The 21,468-nt window shown below is 36.5% G+C and overlaps 1 protein-coding gene across 1 annotated transcript in view; it reads right to left on the bottom strand.

Annotated features, from left to right (window-relative positions):
• LOC120626423 (protein amalgam-like) overlaps window positions 1–21,468 on the bottom strand; it is a 129,957-nt gene that overhangs the window by 48,626 nt on the left and 59,863 nt on the right. Inside the window, exons 4-5 of the mRNA XM_039893948.1 lie at window positions 2,323–2,420; window positions 82–286 (exon numbers count right to left, since the gene is read on the bottom strand). Of these exons, the coding sequence (XP_039749882.1) occupies window positions 82–286; window positions 2,323–2,420 (303 nt within the window). The remainder of the gene's footprint in view (window positions 1–81; window positions 287–2,322; window positions 2,421–21,468) is intronic.

Below are 21,468 nucleotides of genomic sequence, written 5' to 3'. Positions count from 1 at the left end.
GAACCTCCAACATAAAACTAAAGCGCTCACTGCTAGGCCAAGGAGGTAATCAAATGCTATACCAAGGTCTGCATCACTCACCAACGACGTGTAGCAGGTGAGTTTGGGTCATCATGGGCTCCGTGTTCACTTGGCACATGTACCGGCCTGCGTCCGCGACGCTGACGTCACGCAGGCCCAGCGTCCACGAGCCGTCGCCATGTTGGACGCTGATGCGGTGGTTCTTCGTTATCACGTGGCCTGCGATCGTGAGGATCGTCTGTGTGTCCACGCGCAACCACGCCACCTGAAAACGAGTTAGTGTTAGGATTTGTACACGAAGGGTTCCAATGGGACCTTAGTTCTAAGCTACCACTGTCGTTTCTTGTTTTAAACTTAACTTGTCTGTGTGTGTGTGTGTGTGTGTTCGTCTGTGGCATAGTATTCCCTAACGAAATTCTATGCCACTTTAAAGGTGGGTTAGTCCGGAGTATTCTTAGCTATGTTTGATGAAAATCGATCCAAGATGGCCGCTACCGAAAATCGTGAATTACTTACATTTTATAATTTTTCATAACTCCCTCAACGTCAAATATATAAATTTTTATAAAATTATTAATTATTCTATTTAAATTTTTATTTTTTTATTTTATATACCTATTTTATATTTGTTGCTTTGCTTCAAGCATTCTTACTCGCTCATTAACTGCATGCATTCTCACCTGGTGCTGCTGATGCAAAGTATAATATGGTAGCGGGCTAGCCTGTTAATGATATGGCGTTTCGTATTTTATACCTTCTTACCTAATCGTTTTTTACACGGCATCGTACCGAAACGCTAAATTGTATGGCGGTAGGTACGTACCGTACGTACATAAACCATATTTGGTGTGAATTTTAAAAATGTATTTCTATCGCCAAATTTAATAATTTTGTGTTTTTTTTTATATTTATATAATTTAATCTTAATATATATAAATCTCCTGTCACGATGTTTGTCCGCGATGGACTCCTAAACTACTTAACCGATTTTAAATTAAATTGGCACACCGTTAGCAGTCTGGTCCAACTTAAGAGATAGGATAGCTTAGATCTTTAATTATAGTCGCAATTTTATTTTATTGCAAATTATTTGTCTTTAATTAATTGACAGTCACATGTTATACATATATATATACTACTATACTCATTTAAGGCTTAACGATACTGAATACTTTGAAAACAAAATCAAACGCAGACGAAGTGGCGGGCAACAGCTAGTAGTTTTATATATCGCTCGTCGACATTTTTTTTTTATTACATCGCGCGGAAATCGTAAGTTTCTAGGTAAACCGTAGCCTATACCTAAGGTAAATTATATTTTTTTTGTATAATCTATCTCCAATCCAAATTTCTGTTAAATTAGTTTAGTGTTTGCTGTTTTAAACAAACGTACCCACTTATAAAATAAATTAGTTATTAGTTTTTCTTAGAAGTCTTTTACTGATAGTTTGGCGATTGTAATTTTTTTTGTTGAAACGAAATTGTTTCAAATATTTGTGGTAATTTTGTGCAGTTAGATTAATTGCTAGGATAAGGTGTGCATCTAAAGGTATCAGAAAGTAAAAAAAAAGAGAACTTTTGCCTTAATAATATTAGTGTGCTTCACATTACAAACAAAAAGTAAAATTTAAAGTCTTAATTTTAATTCAGTCACGTTGTGAAGGAGGCAAGCATTTATCAACATCAGATGAATGGAAACATGATCAAGTAAAAATTAAAAAGCGTCACCGTTACATTACGTTCATTTATCATTCGCAGACAATCACCGACTTGGACTGCGTAATTTATAACGAAAATTGACCTTTGTGTCGCCGGAGAGGGCTCGATGACACCGTGATTAATGTAATGATATAAATCTGTGTAGTTATTCTGAGGGAGTTAAATTAAACGCATGTTTTAAATACGTTACAAATGGACATGACTTCAAGTTTTTGGAGGATTTGAGGATCTCCTTGGTGACGTCCGTGGTGTGCAGTGGTGAGCTGAGCTGATAAATACTTTTATACATATTACACATAAATACTTATACTGAACAACATTCGTGTTCATCACACAAACACGTTCCATTCCGTGGGCAGTTTTCTAATCCAACTTCTGATGCAGTCTAAAATAGTAACGGGTTAACCTGCCAGGGTTATGGCAGTTATTTTAAACAAACCCCCTAATCGGTTTCAACGCGACATCGTACCGGAACGCTTAATCGCATAGCAGCACGTCTTTGTCGAAGGGTGGCCACGCCCGCAGCCTCTCTCTAGAAAAACTGTTAAATGTATCTTATAACTTTAAAAACATAATCTTTACCTTAAAGCTCTGTAAATTGTCAACTGTGCAAGTCAGGGCGCCGTCCCGGCCGACCGTGACTGTCACGTTGGACCCCGGGCCAACGAACCGGGGTAAATCTGTAACAAGGAAATCAGAGTCTTATACAATGACCTATAGGCACACTTTATTCTATACTTATATTTCTAACGGGTCACATACGTTTTATTCTTTTACGGTTTATTAAAAATCCCATGGATACCTTTACTTTTTCTGGGATAAAGATTCCTTTCAACTTTTTCGATTCTCAATTATGGCGTGAAGGAAGGACAAACAAACGAAAAACTTTTGCATTTATACTATTAGTAAGGACTAATGACGTGTATATAGGTTGCGAGATAGAAGTACTATTATAATATTTCCTAATTTATATATTAACTAGCTTCTACCCGCGACTTCGTCTGCGTCGAGTTCAGAATTGGTTCTAAAGCTTTGCTCTTTAACAATTTTTAATCCTACCACGGGATTCATTTGAGAGATCGGTATGGAAAGTACATGTCTTTTTTCATGGCATAAGTGACATGCATACAAAGTTGCATGTCATAAGTAACATAATTACAAAGCTGTTTGCCCGCGCTTAGGGTATAAACAATTTTCAATTTTACCTCGGAACCTTCTTAAAGAATCGGAATAAAAGGTGTCTTATGTTCTTCTCCATGTCAAAGGCTTTATGCATGCCAATTTTTAACCAAACCGTTTAGCTGTTTGAGTAACAAACATCCACACTTTCACATTTATAATAATATTAGTCGGATATCATATTAACCGGTGTTTTTGGTTCAAAAGTATCATCCCAACCGAATTACGGCTAATGCTAGACATAGGTTTGTTTACTGGACATTGATTTCTGTGGGACATCCAAACGCTACGATTGTATATAGCGATTCCATGTAACTTATTTTGAAAAGTATACCTACTGTGTATTATTCTATGGTATAAGACGCCATTTTTAATTTCACAGTATCATAATGTTTTGTAACTAAAGCGGTGATAGCCCAGTGGGTGGGAGGTCGAATTCACTTTCGAGAGGCCGAGTTCCAATCCCAGCTCGGACCTCTTACTTTTATATTTTACATGAGTTTTTTAAGTAATCGTTATAAAGTTTTTAAAGAAAACATTGTAAGAAAACCTGCATATCTGAGAGTCCTCGATAATGTTCTCAAAGGTGTGTGGAATCCACTAATCTCCACTGGGCCTAGCGTGGTAGACCACGGCCTTAACACCTCATTGTAGGAGTAAACCTTTGCCCTGTAGTGGGCCCGTACTGGATTGATACGATGATGATGGTGATATTCTTTTATTTAGGTGTACCATAAAATGTTAAAACAGTTTCTTGTGAATAATATAAAGAAGATAAGTTGCTAAGATTAGATATAAGATAAGAGCGCGGGTAAAAACATTGCCTGCGCTCGCATTAATTTACATTTTCTCAAACGATTTCACGTTGTCCTATTCTTTGAGTTATTTTTCCATTCTAGTCAAGGGGCCTTATGTAGGTACCCCCTAACTATGTATTTGCAAAGTTCCATTATGATCTGTTAATCATAATATACAAACGTACAAACTCACAATCGCATTTATAATATTAAGTAAGGTTAACGTTTCTACAGACTCTAATGTCCTTTAATTGCATTAAGCTAACTTCCCCCTTGGCCGTGAGCGCACAAATAAACCGTGCTTGCGTATGAAATATCGTACAACTTTGTTAGCAGTACCGCGGAGCTGTCCCGAACATACAAAAATATAATTTATTTCAGCAAAATTTTAATGCTCGTAATTTATAAATGGCGAAGTTGAGAACATGAATATAATGTACTGAAGAGAAAAGATTCTTGTGATTTATCTTATTATATATGCATGAATCTCTTAAACTTCAAAACCTTTGATTTCAAATAATTAAAAATTTTAACTGGTGTACATTTTGACAGTTAACAACTAGTATTTATGGTTCTCAATATTTTTGATCTCATCATCATGACCATGACTCGATTGGTATCCACTGCTAGACCGCGTGACACCGTAAGGATCTGCATCCCTACGTGGTTGATATACCGCGGACGCGTACGAAGCGCTTTGCATCTTCGTTTCTGATTCGCACCGCAAGGATCAGGAAGGCCCTTCCAGCTTCCATTCTCCCCAGCACCTACAGTATAAGTAACTTCAAATCAAGATTGAATAGGCATATTTTAGGGAAGGGCGCTCCACCTGACTTACCATCAGGTATGATCGCAGTCGAGCGCTCGTCTATAAACATAAAAAGGTATTATCGGCGTTCTAAAATGAACGATGCTTTGTCCAGCAGCTCCCAGCGACTCTTTTGATAGTCTGTCAACCTTGTTTGAGTTCGCCAAACGCGGCGTTTAACGGTGCGAGGTCACTGATTTATGTGCCCCGCACATTAATACTTTAGCTTCACTACGCGTTGAGCTATGTCGGTAATAGAGTTACTATATAGTACTTCTATGGATCTGCTAATTTCTGATTAATCTGACCGTCTGAGGCACATAGCAAGCGACCATAGCAAGTTTTAGACCCGATGACTTTTTATATAATTTCCCCCAAAAAAATTAAATTGGACAATTAAATGTTGCCCTATGTTGATCTCTGGGCCAAATCCCAGTTCTATTAACATCCTCATAAAAGCTACGGTTCAAAGTTTGTAAAATTAACTAAATGTAGACTAAATTCCAGTTCTCTGTAGTTTAGCTGAGTAATAATTCTAATTCAAAATTAATGCCGTCATCTAACATCGTGAATTGAGTTCCACCATTTTAACTAAATGATCTCGGAAATACCTGTCTAATATTACATAATGTACTAAGCTTTTTCTTAAAGAGTTTATTTAAACTAGAATGAATTAATAAATTAAGTAATTAAAATATCACTAGCTTCAACAGTGATGGAAAACATCGTGAGGAAACCTGCATGCCTGAGAGTTCTATATAATTTTCTCAAATGTGTGTAGTGTCCATCAATACGCAGTAGACCCGTGCCCTGTTGTTAGCCGGTAATGGGTTGATATGATGATGAAGAATTAAAAAATCTGTTATTTATATAAAGTCCATATGAAAATAAAAACTTCTGTGTACATATGTACGCTTAACTGGATTCACTTATTTTATCAATAGCCATTAAGTCCAGTGCTAGACTTAAAGCCTCTCCCAAAGGGAGGGTCACCACACTGGGTTGGTGATCACAGAAGATGATGATGATGTAGTGCAGAGGACATTGCTGGCCGCTGTATGGTATATTCGCTTAGTCGCAAACTGAATAGGTTTTAATCTTATGGGCCTAAAGCGGTAATTATTCTCAAAATAGCAGACAGTAGAGAGAAGAGTTTGTCTCTAAAAACAAATATTTACTAAATTATTAAAAACACAAACATTCCAAACAAATAAGTTCGAATGGAACCATACCTCATTTTTTAAAATCTATCCATCCGTCTAAGCAGTAGCTTAAAATGTACATACTTTCATATAAGACTTCTTTCATAAGACGTCGGAAAAGAAATCACTCGCATCTGATTTTCTAAAGAAGTTTGTCTTCAAAAATGTATATAATTTGTGGAATGAAGTGGAAAATTAATAGATTTAGTGAGTAAAATGACTGTAAGCTGCGATCTCATCTGAAGGTAAGTGGCGATGAAGTCTAATTTAAAAGCACCTGGAAGCACTGCACTATTGAAAGGGGTAAAACAGGGGTAGAACACATATATACCCATGATTGATTAGTAATCAAACACCTAACCTCTACAGAATTCACTTACTGTGGTGGAATTCTCCAGCAATTTCGATGTTATTAATCTCGAAATAAACCCAAGCCCGGTGTCGAACCCGGGGCTTAAGGACCAAACCACTCCAAACGGAAAGTTGTTAAAATGTAAATGAGTAGCAGGAAGTGTTCTATATCAAAATTTCCAGTCAACATAAAGCCTAGCGTACACAAAGGAGTAATCCACCCGAACATAAATTATACACACGCGTAGGAAAATAACTTGCACGAGAGAACTCAGGTATAAAATATTACCGTACCCAAGTCGGTCAGACTTGGGTTTCTAAGCAAATCGACCTCAAGGTGCACCCTCTCAATGATCTACCATTTTTCAGCCTTCCAAAAAAGCACCCGAGAGACAACGGACCATAATATTTTCGGTCACGGACACTTTGATGTTGGATCAGGGTTGCCACGTAATACTCAATAAATAAAATACCTACACATAAACTTACAATAACTTGAAGATAATTTGAAAAACTCCATCAAAATATCACTAAAAATAAAAATAATATAAAGCAACTTCTATCAAAAAGTTTATAAATGAAACACGCCTTTCTTGCTTGAAAAATAATATTGCCTATCTGCAATTCCGCTAGTCCATGAGACGGTGCGAACAGTGGTATAATTATGATGATATCTTATCATATATACTGTTTAAAACTGTTAAACTGTTGGTTTTTTTCTATATATCATCATATAGAAAAAAAACAACCGTTAATATCCTTAACAATTAATATAAACAGTACATGCTAAACGTACTCATAATTATATACAAAAATGCCAATTACACATTTAATGTAGAAGTTATAGCAACTTTTAAAAATGTATGGAGTATACTTAAACAAAACAGTTCTATTAAGAGATACTCTTAATTGTACAACTACAAATATGCTTTAAAAACAAATTGAATCGCATCAATGGACGAGGTCGCAGGCAACCAGTCAGATATTTATGACTTTAATAGGGTTTACTTCTTAATGTGGTTGGCTATTATCTTTTACTTGAGTAATTTGTTAGACTATTGGCATAAGGTGGTTCCAAAATACGCATATGAAAAATAACAATAAGGATACAACTTTATTACTTACAGATAGTTTAAAGCACGAGGGACTGTTATAACGTACAATTTCATTTAACAATACAGTTGACATCCCTAAGCGGAACGATAGTCGCTCCCTAGACAGACGAGTGACTTGAAAAAACATCCATTAATAACCGACCTTCTGCCTCAGAACTTAAAGTCCATAAAACACTTCTATATGAAGAGTGTGAACATATTTCAGTTTCTGTTGTTTTTGCCGTAGCTCTTATATGAAATTATATACAGACGTGGCAGTTTGTTTTTGCGCATTTTTCACGAGTTCCCACTACGTATGGATACAAGTGGAAAATGTCACGTAGTATTTTAAATGTAGCTTGTTAAACGACTGTATTGTTGGAGTGTACGTTGGTCCTTATCATAAATTAGTTTGGGAGCTTCATGCATACAATCTGTTTCTTGATTAGCTCATTGTAACTAAAACCAATAAAACTATATTTTCTGTTTTTTTCCTTTTACGCCTTTGGTTGCCCGGAAGAAATCGCTATAAGGCATCCAAATTATACTCTCTTGGTCAATTTTTATATATCTGTAACTACTTTTTGGAAGTAAAAAGTAGTTACAGAGATATAAACATTGACACACTTTTATTGGAGTACCTACAATAAAAGTGTATCTATATAGTTGACATCATCATCATCGTATAAAACTATAACCCACTGCAGGGCGCGGGTCTCCTCCCACAATGAGAAGGGATTAGACGATACTGGCCCACCATACTGGCCCAGTAAGGATTGGTGAACTTCACACGCCTTTGACAACATCATGGAGAATTCTCAGGCGAGTTTTCTCTCGATATTTTCCTTCACCGTTAAAGCAAGTTGTCTTTTTATTACTTAAAACGCACATAACTTAGAAAAGTTAGAGATGCGTGCTGGGATTTGGCCCCCCGAAAGTGAGGCCGAACTCCTACCCACTGGCCTATCAATATATAAAATATAGTGGGTTCTAAAACTATTAAATATGCAAACTCGTAGCATACAGCGCACTATTTATTACCCTCGACGCAAAATTAGGTAAAAAAAAAATAGGAACTGCCGATAGAAGTGAACACTTAAACTATGTACATATATTTAATGTGTTTATAGTCTTATTAGTGTTATTTAATAGTCAATTGAAACAAATTAAATGTCTTGCTCTGTTACAACAAAGTTTTATTACAATTAAATTTTGAGTAAAATATATAAAAACACTCCTACCATAACCTTTAAATGTCGTTACAACAAAGAAACGACATTTAAAGGTTATGCACGTTTTACATATATACACAGTAGCATTACAGTTGGACATTATCTCCACTTGTGAGCCAGTGCTCTGAGTGTTGATGAAGCTGTGAGAGAAGATAAATTTAAATCCTTTTCCCGGTGATATAATTGTCTCCTGCCCATGCCAGCCTTGCTGTAAGGATTAGTGAACTTTAACAAAAAAACACGTCAAAACTCAATACGTTTGTTAAGCTGCTTTGGGTTTAAAAGAGAAATAATACTTTGTGCTTTAACAAGCCCAGGTTTCTGGACTCAAAGCCCGAGGCCTGTACTCACTGACTTCGCGGTCAGAAGGACGATGTTGTTGTATGTTAACGATGTGTGTCTTTCTATTTGAAATGCCTTTCTTTACTATATACTCGTTAATCACCCAATAGCCGTCGCCCGTGCTTGCTTATCTTGCAGCAGCGTTCTGATCGCACTCCAGAGTAATGCGATATTAATGAACGGGAATATAATCCTCATTACGGCTTATATTTATTTATATGAGCCAAAGTATGTGCATTTATTTACATCCCACATATTATGTATAATGCAAAACTGTATGCCCTATCTGCGGGTAACTATATGTCACAATAGAAACAATAAATGTAGAGAACAAAAAATGTTTAACAATTCACTATTATATGTTTTAAAAATATCTTTGAATGATTTTTATTTTGTTGTTACTATATGGTACTTATACTTATATTTACACACTACACTTATTTTTAAAGTTATATATAGAATATATTTTATAATCGCTAGTTCAAGTCAATGATATCTAGGGGCAGTCAGCATAATGTGTTGCCTTGAAGACGCGAAATAAAGTTAACAATACAAATAGACATTACTTTATTGCTACAGTGTGTTAAGTCATCATCATAGTTTCGTAGTAGTTTAGTTGGTAAGCGGTGATAGCCTTGTGGTTAGGACTTCGTCTTCACCTTCGGTGGACGAATTCGAATCCCAGCAAGCAACTCTGATTTTTCTTAGTAATTTGCATTTTAAAATAAAAGTATCACTTGCTTCGACAGTGAGGGAAGGTTTACGAGGAAACCTGCATGCCTGAGAGTTCTCCATTATGCTCTCAATGCTCTCGACCGTGTCGAGTCTACCAATCCGCCAGCCAGTTTGGAATTTGCCAGCGTGGACTATGGCCTAAAACATATATTACAACAATTAATTGTGGGGAGCCCTGAGCCCTATAGTGGGCCGATAATAGTTTTATATTATGAAATAGTTCAATGGGAAGACTTTCATGGGAATCCATCATCCATCAGTCTTTCGAGCTGTGGTGCCTTGCCAGTAAGTTTTATTTCCTCTCCAAATCTCTTCAGAGTAACCCCCAGCATAGTTATTTTGATTGCGCCCTCTTTAACTCAGAGCTTCGTTAAACTGCCGATGTTAAAGACGATAAAAAAGTCGTAGATATTCGAATTTCCCACTTGGAAATACCTCTCTACGCTAATTATTCGTGAATCGCGCTATAGCCGTCGCCCGTCGCGGCGATACGTTATCTCGCTTAATGTTGATCACACTCCAGAGTAATGTGGTATTAATGAACGGAAATATTATCGCCGCTGCTACTTACTCGTATATTGAAACGTATTTAAATTTTCCCATCATTATTTTAATATTTTACGTGTTATAACATTTTATAAACTTGCTGTAAGTAGCTGTTGCCTTCGGGCCTTCGTCCAAGTTTATATCGATCTTTTACAAATCCTGTGGGAACCCTTTGGTATTCCTTTTCGAATATTCAAATTATTACAGTGTCGACTCCTATCGGAGTTTCGCAACCTAGAACCTAAGGCTATCTGGACTTTGGGCGCAGCTGCACGGTACTTTTTCCAAACCATTGGCTTAAATTTTTAGCCAGGATGTTCTTCTACGGCCAGGTGGTCTTTTGCCAGCTATTTTCCCCTGAACAATAATGTGAAGAAGGTTCTATTTACTAAACATTTAGGAACAATTTCTCATAATATGACCTAAACTAATAAGTGTGAAAGTGTGTTTGTTTTTTTGTTTTTCCTTCCTTCACGCCCTAACCAAGCAACATATCAACTAAATAAATATGCTCGAAAAAATGTTAAACTTTTTATCCAAAGCATACTAACTGTTCCCACGTGAATACTTAAAAAAACCCGTGATAAATGCAACAAAGAACAAGGGCAACAGCAAGTGGATTACTTTTAACGAGTTTTGGAATATATATATTTATGTTTTAATTCATTATTACGTTTATGAAAAAAAAATGCCTGCCAAATGGTTCTTTAACAAAGTCAACTGAATTGAAATATACAAAAGTTTTGTTTGTGGTTTTGTCCTATTAAAAATATACAATATTTTGTCAGCAATGTTTGTAAAATGAAAAGTAAATTTATTTCCCGTGACGCTAGTTTACGGGTCATAAAGTTTGTTTTCACAACTTTTACGAGCGTAACTGTGTTTTACTAAATTTTAATTAACTCAGCGACTCTATTAATATCTCATAAAAATAACTAACTACTATTCATCATCATCATCATCATCATCATCATCATCAGCCATTGTGCGTCCACTGCTGGACATAGGCTTCTTTCAAGTAGCGCCAACTTTTCCTATTTTGGGCTTTCCTCATCCAGTCGATGCCTGCCACTTTTCGGAGGTAGTCGCTCCATCGAGTTGGGGGGCGTCCGACACGCGGTCTCCACTCTAGGACCTTTCGACTCCAACGTCCATCGGTCCCCCGACAAACGTGACCAGCCCACTGCCACTTTAATATTCAAACACGAAAGGCTATGTCATTTACTTTAGTTCTTTGGTGAATCACTTCGTTACGGATCTTATCCCTCAAAGAAATACCAAGCATAGCTCGTTCCATAGCACGCTGAGCGACTTGAAGTTTGTGAATTAGCATCGCTGTCAGTAGCTACTATTATACTAACTATTTTTAACTAATATTATAAGTGTTTGTAGATTTGCTTTACAAATATTTGACTGTTGCCCGCGATCATCCGGTTTGTTTCGGTTTTTGTTTTTTCGCGGGAACCGTTAGTTTATAAATCCTGGAGTTGGTATAAAAAGTATTCCAACTCTAGGATGCAAGTTCTGTTTAGCTTTGAACCCGTGAAAGCAGTCCTGGAACGTTATGCTCGTATTTTTTTTAGATAAAAAGTATGTCATGTCCATTTCTAGGATTTGAGCTATATATATAACTAACTTACGGCTTTGTTAGCGGTGAAATTTTGTTTTGCCCTAAAATAAAAGGAATTCCCCAACAGAACCTCAAAATCAGTAACATGATAAGATGACGTTACAGACTCAAATCACTGTGGGGATAACTGCGTAAGCAAATTTTGTATCATACATAAGTCTTTGTACATTGAGTGTAACTCCACAGTGTTTCACAGGCGACGACGTTAACGGGTCGCGCGCTTAGTAAATATATACGTCGCAATTAGTATTTAATTTCATTCCAACTGATCACTCTCTCCAGTCTCTAGTTCAGTTGTTCTGTTTACATTAGTAGAGAAGAGCATCTATATTGGTGACCCCGACGTGATGAACGACGTGATGACGTGATGTATGATACAAAATCCACCCCAGTAGTAAACCCCACAATCAAATATGATTATCCTGGAAAATTAAGCACAAGTAGACAAATATATAAAAAAGGAAACCAAAACGAGTAAACGCACGCTCGAGGTCAACGCAATCGTCACACGTGCCTTTTGTAGAGAAATGCAAAAAGAAACACGAGGTTATAAGTAAAAACTACCATCTGAAAACTTCATAGCATACGAATAAATTTAAGTGCCCAAATAGGAAGGAGAAATATTTTGAGATGTTTTAATCATCACATCAACCGATAGACGTCCACTGCTGGACATAGGTCTTTTGTAGGGAGTTCCAAGTTCCACGATTCTGAGCCGCTGGGATCCAACGGCTACCTGCGACGCGCTTAATGTCGTCTGTCCACCTCGTTGGGGGTCGACCGACGCTGCGCTTACCAGTACGGGGCTGCCATTCCAGCACCTTGGGACCCCAACGTCAATCCTTTCTCCGAACTATGTTTTAATAAGTCGACAATATATTTTTTGCTTAGTAGAAATCAAATTCGCTCCTGCTATTTGAAAGTCGATCTACATTTAAACTATGCTACCGATTTTTATGCATTTTAGTAATAGATTAGTGATTTAAGCGGAACGTTTATATGTATCAAGCATATTTATTTATTAATGTACCATTAACTAGGCCACGCCTGCACATTCCATAAGGTAAGATTGTGGTCAAGTGCCGGTCTATTACCAATAATAAAAAAAAACTCCGGAAATGTATTATATCACTTAAAACTGCGCCGCATAAGTATCTACATTGCACCTGTGCAAAACCTAGGCGGTTATGATGGATGGAGTTCAAAGTTTTAAGGTGTAGCAAGAATTAAAAGCTCATTGTTAAATCAAATAGTTTTCATGTTTGAAGCTCCAATTAAAAGAACTAGTGATCGCTTAGTAATCGTAATTTAAACAATTTATTTAAATTATAAGTTTTCACATTATTGGTGCTGTTGTCAAAGATATACTTCTTTCATCACAGACTTAGCCAAGGCATTACATAGTTAATTTTTCTTATGTCACTACTGAAAAAGAGTATTTAGGAGTGTGTCAACTTTAACGTATTTTAAGCATAATTTTAAAATATCTTTTTTAAAATTATACATTCCACACTACTTGTCGTTATAATTTCATAAAGAGCCGACTGGCGCAGTTGGCATCGACCCTGCTTTCTGAGTCAAAAGCTGTGGGTTCGATTCCCACAACTTTAAAATGTTGGTGTGATGAACACGAATGTTTATTATAATATAAATATATACTACGACAATACACACATTGCCATCCAGCTCCAAAATAAGCATACTTGTGTTATGGGCACTAAGATGACTGATGAATATTTTTCTGAATAATATATAAATTAAACTTATAAAATACAGATAAACACCCAGACACTGAAAAACATTCAATTTCATCACACAAACATGTTCCAGTTGTGGAATCGAACCCACGGCCATGGGCTCAGAAAGCAGGGTCGCCCGGGCGTCTTACAAAGCTAACAAGAGGGATATGCCGTGTTGGTTTGTAGTTTGGGTATATCCCCTTGAGAGGTGGGAGTTCCACATGACCTTCGTCGTGGCCAAGGGTCGGAGGTAGCAAAAAAGCTTTTCCACCAATCCATAAAAAAAAAGGGGTCGCTGCCCACTTCGCCAGTCGGCCGCCTCGCATACTAAGTGTTGCTCTGTTTATAGCGATTGGGTTCCGCTTACCAGCTGGTTGTCATTAAAAAAAAAATGTTTGTGCCACTATAAGTTACACCATGACCGCAGTCCAAGATGTCAGCGGTCATACCTATCAGACGGTACTACCATACAAGCCGAAAAGCCAGGCTTTAATTATCAATCTAAATTTCTCATCATAATTCGCGTGTGAACTATAATCGTATATGTCTCAAACATGAGTTGATGTTTGTCATTTTGCGGGACAACAACTGCTCTATATAGGTCATATGGTGAGTCAAATTAGTCCAGAAAGAAAGAAAAAACTTCTTTATTGTCACACATTTGTGTAAAATGTTACATTTGTGTCATAAATTTGTGAAAGTATTAAAAAAAATGTGTGACAAAGGAGCTGGCTCAGTATAGCTGCGTACTAAAAAGCGCAGCACAGTTTTTCAGCCAACCCCTTATCTTCATCGTCACTGAATCCTCGCGACTAAACAATAACAAAATAATCATAAAAAAGGACAATAACATAGAATATAATATATAAACAAACGAAAGATATTTTTTACATTAACACAAGCTTATTAACACCTGAAGGACATCAGAAAATACAAAATCATTAAAATCAAATTAAGAGGTAAATAATAAAAACACAATCAAAAGAATTAAAAAAAAAAACAAAAATGCCTACTTAATATATAAACAAAATCAAAAATTATGAAACTAATAAACATGAAAAACTAAAATCTAAAATCAAATGTAAAATCATGTAATGTAAGTGTATTTAGTGTACATAAAGGAAAAAATATATAAAAGTACTAAAAGGTGTGAAAAGTAATAATATGTTATATGTAACTGGGCTTGATGTAATTCAGACCCTCGGAACGCCATTGCTGTCAGGGACATGTCAACAATTATAAATCCACACCCTTAATAGGTTTCGGTAGCGCGGTATTTTGAATAAATGTGCTTCAATTTCCTTCTTTAAATCTGTTAGATTAAAAAAGTTTCACCTGCGCGTACCATTGGTTTGTTTCTGTAATAATACTTACTTCAAATGTATAGGTAAAGAGTATGTGAGTAAAGACCACCTAAGTAAATAGATAAAGTCCTACATAAATAAATTAACAAAATAAATTATTATCATCCGACAATTTACCATGTTTTACTGGAATAAAGGGTTGTTAATTTTGGAAAGGGTCAGCAAACTCGGGTGTAATGAACCCACAATTTATACTACCTACTGTCAGAGGCTAATTTACTATTCTTTTGCTCAGTTCAGATTAAGTACTTTTATTTCATGTTACGTACAGCTTTCGGCGTCCGTGTTTCTTGCAATTTTCATATAAAAATTACAGTTCTATAAGGTAGATCGAGTACCTGAACTAAGATATCGAATAATATTAATATTATAATCATTTTGATATAGGAGCTTTAGTTATTATACAAAAATAATACTGTTTCAAGCTGTAGTAGTAAGCCCTCCGAGCAGTTATTCTCTTAAAATATAGTCTTACTAGCTTTTGATGTAGCCCGCGGCTTCGTCCGCGTTTGTTTTTGACTTTAAAGCATCCCGCAGGAACAGTTTATTTGAGAGATGTGTGGCGGCAAAAATTGTAAATTGGGTACACAATGTTACCTGGAGTCAGTAATTAGATATTAGACCCACTTTAGGAAGTTTGAAGGAGAATTTAGTGTACGTCGGTTTCAGCTTCTATTACTACAACAAAATCGTTAAATTAAGAGACAACATCGTAGTCCCAGTTGACTCAAATAAAGATACTAAAATCCGTATTTTGCGTCTTTGAGTTATATTATTGCAATTTTCTTAAGGATCTCTAACTTTTTGAAAATAAATTAAAGCCTCTATTACTTAGCGATAGTTTAGCTTTCGCGATGTTAAAATTGGTCCAGTATCTACTTTCGAAGCCTATTGGGTACGCAAAGAAATAAACAAACAAAAAAATCTGTCCTCTTTATAATACTAGTATAGATAAATTTCAAAACGTCACTATGTCATTATCATCATCATAGTGTTCATGTTTGTCACCCACAACACAGCAACCACAAGGGGCCTGGTCCATCTAACCAGTTCTTGTTGGCCTGATCGAGGCCTGGCGGAGTGCTAGTCCTCCGCTCTCCGTCAGGCCAACAGGCCTGGTCTAGCAACGCATAACCCTCTACCAGACCTCCTCTTATGTAACAGATTGATTTTAATATGAGGGTGGCTAGCTCGAAAAAAAATCTCAATTATTTTCTCATCTCTGCGTGTTTCATAACACAAATTGGTTTGGTCGTGACGTCATAAGACGAAGCTTCGCATTTATCAAAAACTTACAGATCGGTATTATGTCAAAGAATACAGAGAAATGACTGAACGAATATTCAACCGAACATAGGTTAAAATGAAAAAAAATAACCACTGTCGTAGTTGCCCAAAAATGTCTATTGTTATAACCGCTGAGTCAAATTATAAACGAAAATATTTAAATTATTCCAAGGAAGGAAGAATATTCTTACGGTATTTAAGAAAACATTAATTGTTAGGGTCACGAGCAGGCAAAGCCCAGTTGAATGTAATTTTGAGGTTAGCGCTAGACATGCAGCTGAAAGACTTCCAATTAAAGTCAAAAGGGCAACAAGGAAAAATTAGAAAAAAACACAAGAGCAAAATTCGTCGCTTTTCACTCAAAACACATCCAAGCTACATAATGTCCCGGCTTAGAGCTCTCCACGAGCGCGAATCAGGGTCGAGAGACACTTGGGCTGAATTCTAAACAGATCTGGCTTGCGATGCGAGGAGCTTTGTTTGTTTATTTGTTTGTTTGTGAGGAATGACATGTTGACTGGTTAACACAAGCATTTGTATAGTTTATCTCAGTCTACCGCAACTGCAGGAGATTTCAAGAGGCGGGTTTTTTAATTATGTAGATAGTTATTTTATAGAATTTAATTTCGAACCTTTTTGAAGTAAAACTTCTTTAGGCGCGACTAGGGAGTAACTCAGTTTTTTCCTAACGGAAGTAACGCTTACGTCAGACGTCTATGTAGTTTTCGCTTTTTGAAAATAATAATTTGGATTGGTCGTAGTAGTAGCGTGAAGTATATGTTTTATACTTTACGCTTTTTTACTTATCCGCCAGCTAGTGGCAAATATCATTTTCAAACGGATTTGTGAATAGCCAAGTGAGAAAACATTCAACAGTTTAAAAATAAAAAACTTTAAAATGCAAAGTTTTTTTAAAATCTCTTATTTAATAGATAAATTATGTTTAAATTTTCTAACGATTGCGAAATTTTATATTATTCAATGACAAAGTTACGAGTACATTGACATGTGTTGATCTAACCTTCAATTTTCTACTCTCAATTATTATTTTACAATTGAAAATATTTATAAAATGTGAATTTTAAATAGAATACAAAATGAAATAGTGAATATTAAATGAAATGGCGAAGTCCTAGGAATATTTAACTCTTTCATCAATAAATAATAATAAAAGTTTTACTTCGATCGCGTGTAAAGATTACATGCACACAATTTTTTTTATAGAGATAGTTGACGGACCAAGCTGATGGTGAACTTGATAGCCCAAAGCCTATAAACAGATCAACACTTCGCAGGTCAGGCGAAGGATACGTTCTGCAAAATGCCACCTTGTGTCCATCAGTCTGAGGCGTAGGTGTTAAGCCTCATGTGCATGTAATTACACCCTTAATCACGCCACCTTCAGACCAGAAACAGCTCTGAGACGAAAACTTCTACTACAACTTGAATTGTAATGAATAAAAACGGACTAATTACATTGAATGCTTGTACAGGAACGAGCAAGAGCTTCGGCCTCCACCTGCAAAGATATTCATCAAATTCTCTAAAAACTTGATTTCAGCTAAATTGTAAACAGAATCTGAATCTGAAGCGATGATAGCCCAGTGGGCAGGACTTCGGCTTCACGTTCGGGGGGCCGAGTTCGAATCCCAGCACGCACCTTAAATTTTTCAAAGTCATGTGCGTTTTATGTAATTAAAATATCACTTGCTTCAACGGTGAAGGAAAACATAGTGACGAAACCTGCATGCCTGTGAATCCCTATCCCTATCCCTACTAATATTATAAATGTCAATGTAAGTTTGTTTGTTACGCTTTCACGCAAAAATTACTTAACCGATCCTCATTAAACTTTGTACACATCTTCTTGGAAGTATTAGAAGTAATAAATGATATTTTTTATCCTGACATTAAGCTCGGTTCCTTTGGGAGAGGGGATGAGTGTTTGACGATTTTATATCATAACTCCGACAAATTATAACCGATTTAAATAATTATTTTTGTACTATAAAGGTTATAATATGTGTTTAATTTTGCACAAACTTTGGTTGGAGATATAGGACAGAACTCCTCAGTTGACAGCAGCAAACCCCTCATTTAAGGCTTAGCTATATTGAATACTTTAATTAGATTTTTTTAGAATTACAACGAAATTTAATGCCACATCAAAAACAACAACAGCTAGTCCTCCATAATTTTCTCAAAGGCGTGTTAAGTTCACCAAACCACACTGAACCAGCGTGATGGACTGGATCCTTGCCGGGTAATGGTTTGATATGATGATGACAATAATAAAGAAATATTACTATATCAAAATCCGTGTCGTGCCGTGTGGTGACAGCAGATCAGAATGCAGTTGTCACCATCCATCCTCTTCCTGCGGGTATCGTACGAGGCGACTTAGGAAATGTAACAGAGAACGGGCAGCAGCGTCCTCTTTGCAACTACTACCAATAACTGCGATCACCTAACCGTCTGTCCAGCGTGGTTATTATGGAAAACGCGCAGGTTGGGTTTAAGTCCAGCGCTGGGTCTTTAGTGGACTGTTATATAATAATAATAATAATAATAATAATGTTAATTTCCAAAATCTTAAGTCTAAAAAATATAGTAAAAACATTTCTTATTTTATAGGATGGGGCATCCATCCAAATCTTAAAAATATGATTGATATAAACGTCGGTTTGATGGAGATATTTTATTGAACCTATTTCAATGAGATTCATCATCAGGATTCGCATTCGGATGCCTATATTTGAGAATTTTATTGGTGGAATTCCTCATATGCTGTTTATAGGCTGAATAATTTAATTAATCATTTTTCACGAATTCCCTGTGATTCATCCAGTAATGAAAATGTGGCTTAATTCAGTAGCATGCTTTGAGTACATACGTATTTCTCCAATCAATTTGAAATTTTGAGGTCCATTGTGGTATGTAACGTTGTTTTTTTATTTTTTTTTATTCTACTAAGTTAGTCCTTGGCTGCAATCTCAACTGATGATAAGTGATGATGTAGTCTAAAATGGTAGCGGCCTAACCTGTTAGGAAGTATGCCATTTATATTTAAACCAAACCTTTAATAGGTTTCTACGCGACAGCGTTCCGGAACGTTAAATCGCTTAGCGGCACCTCTTCGTCCGTAAGGTGGGTAGTCACGGCCGAAGCCTCCCACTAGACCGTACTAGTGAAAATGAACAAATTATAAATTCCCAAATTACCCCTGCCCGGCGAACCTGGAACCGCAAGATAAACCCCACAGCGCTCACCGCTGCGCCAAGGAGGTGGTTGTTCTTTATTTATCTCCTACCTTTTTAAATATATAGTACAACTTACAACTATACTCAAATAAAATTAAAAAAAAATCTCAATCTCCTTCCATCGCACATGTCCACATGTCCTTAAGTCAATTGTCCGATCTGAGCTATACCTCCTTGAACCGGACGCATTCAGCACTTAATATGAAGTAGTTTGTCCTCCGCACTTCTATTGTACGTATCTTGAATGCATCGGATGATCTCATCCTTCATGTATTAAGATTGATGTGCGATACGCAAATCATACAAAACACATTGGGCATATGGATTGGGTAACTATTTGCATCCGACGCAGTTATAATTATTAATTGCAGTAATTTAAATTTCGCACAACTATTAATTAGATCAAATTTGAATCAAAACAACTCGTATGATAAATGTTCACAATTCACTGTAATTTTGCATTCAGAATGTTATTAATCATCGATTAAACAGTGGCCTAATTATAATTATTAGCAATACAAATCTAACTTGTGCGAAATTTGTAGAATTTTGTTAATTGAGGCATGTGATTAATACGTGTCGATTGCCAATTAGCAGCAATATGTCATGTGTGTGATGACATTTGTCTCTGAAGCGTGGTCGCTCTCTGTGAAACGCTATGAACTCAAACGGACACTTATACACAAGATAATTTATTTACTAACGTACTTAATACTTAATGTTTAATAGCATTGACTTGACTTGACTGAGCTAGCCAAAAAAAAACTTCAGAGTTTGGAACATTAGTATTCTATAGGATATATTTCGGAGACTGTGCTCAAGAACTATATGATCTAGTTCCCCCCTCGCCTTTTTACCATCGAACCGCGAGGCACCGTAAGGATCTGCGTGGTCGATACACCGCGGACGCGTACGAAGCGCTTCGCATCTTCGCTTCTAATCCGCACCCCTAGGATCTGGAATGCCCTCCCATCTTCCATTTTCCCCAGTGCCTGCAATATGAGTACCTTCAAATCAAAAGTGAATAGGCATCTTCCAGGCAAGCGCGCTTCACTTTAGACTGCATCAACGCTTACCATCTGATAACTATTCTGGATTGCAGTCAAGCGCTCGTCGCGTCTCTTTAAGAACCAAGCAGACGGCACACCGGATGGTAAGTAGAGAACCATCGCCTGTAAACAGGGCATGCGATAAAAATGCCCTTCAAAGTGCTGTACTGTGTCCATCAGCCAGAGACATATGTAGTGAGCGGTGTGTGCTTGTAAATCTAAAGATTTTACAGAATGTAAATAAAAATAATATCATTAAAATGAAGCTTTATTTGCTATACTCCGGAAAAAGCAGGAGAATCTTTATGGTTTAATTTACAATTTCTTCAGTTTTTATACCAAATATATCCTCGGCAATGTACACACATTACACGGTAGGGTACATTGCATTGGTATAGCAAATTAAGCTTAATTTTCATAATGTATAATTCTATTAAAAAAAAAATCCGCTGCCGCTGAGTAACTCTGAGCCTTTGTATGTGGCCCATAATAAGAGACCATGTTTCTGATCCATAAGTCAAAACTGGCAACACAACAATTTTGGACGAGATAATGCCACGAACGCTGTCCACCCAACGAGTGCCTACTAGAATAGTATAATGAAAATATATATATGCCAAAAACATTTGAAAAGTACATTCAGTTATTCACCTCTGTACCCTTTGCTCGGAGCTATCTATAATTACACTCCGAGCATCAGTTCTGCAAATGAGGCCATGCATCAAGCGAGCCTACCGCCCGAATATATTTGCTCGAATATTTCATAAGCCGAGCGGAGTTAGTGGAATTTTCCAGCTTATGCCGATCATATTTCACCTGTCTCTAAATATGTAATGTAAGATTATTGTAGAGGTGCGTTACGTATGTTGGAATTATGAAGGAATAAAGCGGGATGTTAATGGCTGATGATTTATTACTATTCCGTGAGTGGTACTTTGTTATATTAGCAGATTAATTAGACATATGCCGGTTTAAGACTTCCACAGAAGTAGGTCGAGTAATCTTCATTTTATTCCTGAACGAAATATTAAATCCTGGAGATGTATGTTTAAAACTCCAAAGTTTGTATTAAACATAAGCTAAATGACTACATTAATTTCTCTAACCAGGTTT

This window comes from Pararge aegeria, chromosome 9, assembly GCF_905163445.1.
Source record: "Pararge aegeria chromosome 9, ilParAegt1.1, whole genome shotgun sequence".
In the NCBI taxonomy this organism is placed as follows: Eukaryota; Metazoa; Arthropoda; class Insecta; order Lepidoptera; family Nymphalidae; genus Pararge; species Pararge aegeria.
Note: the sequence above shows the minus strand (reverse complement) of the source record. Positions and strands in the feature narration are given on the sequence as shown.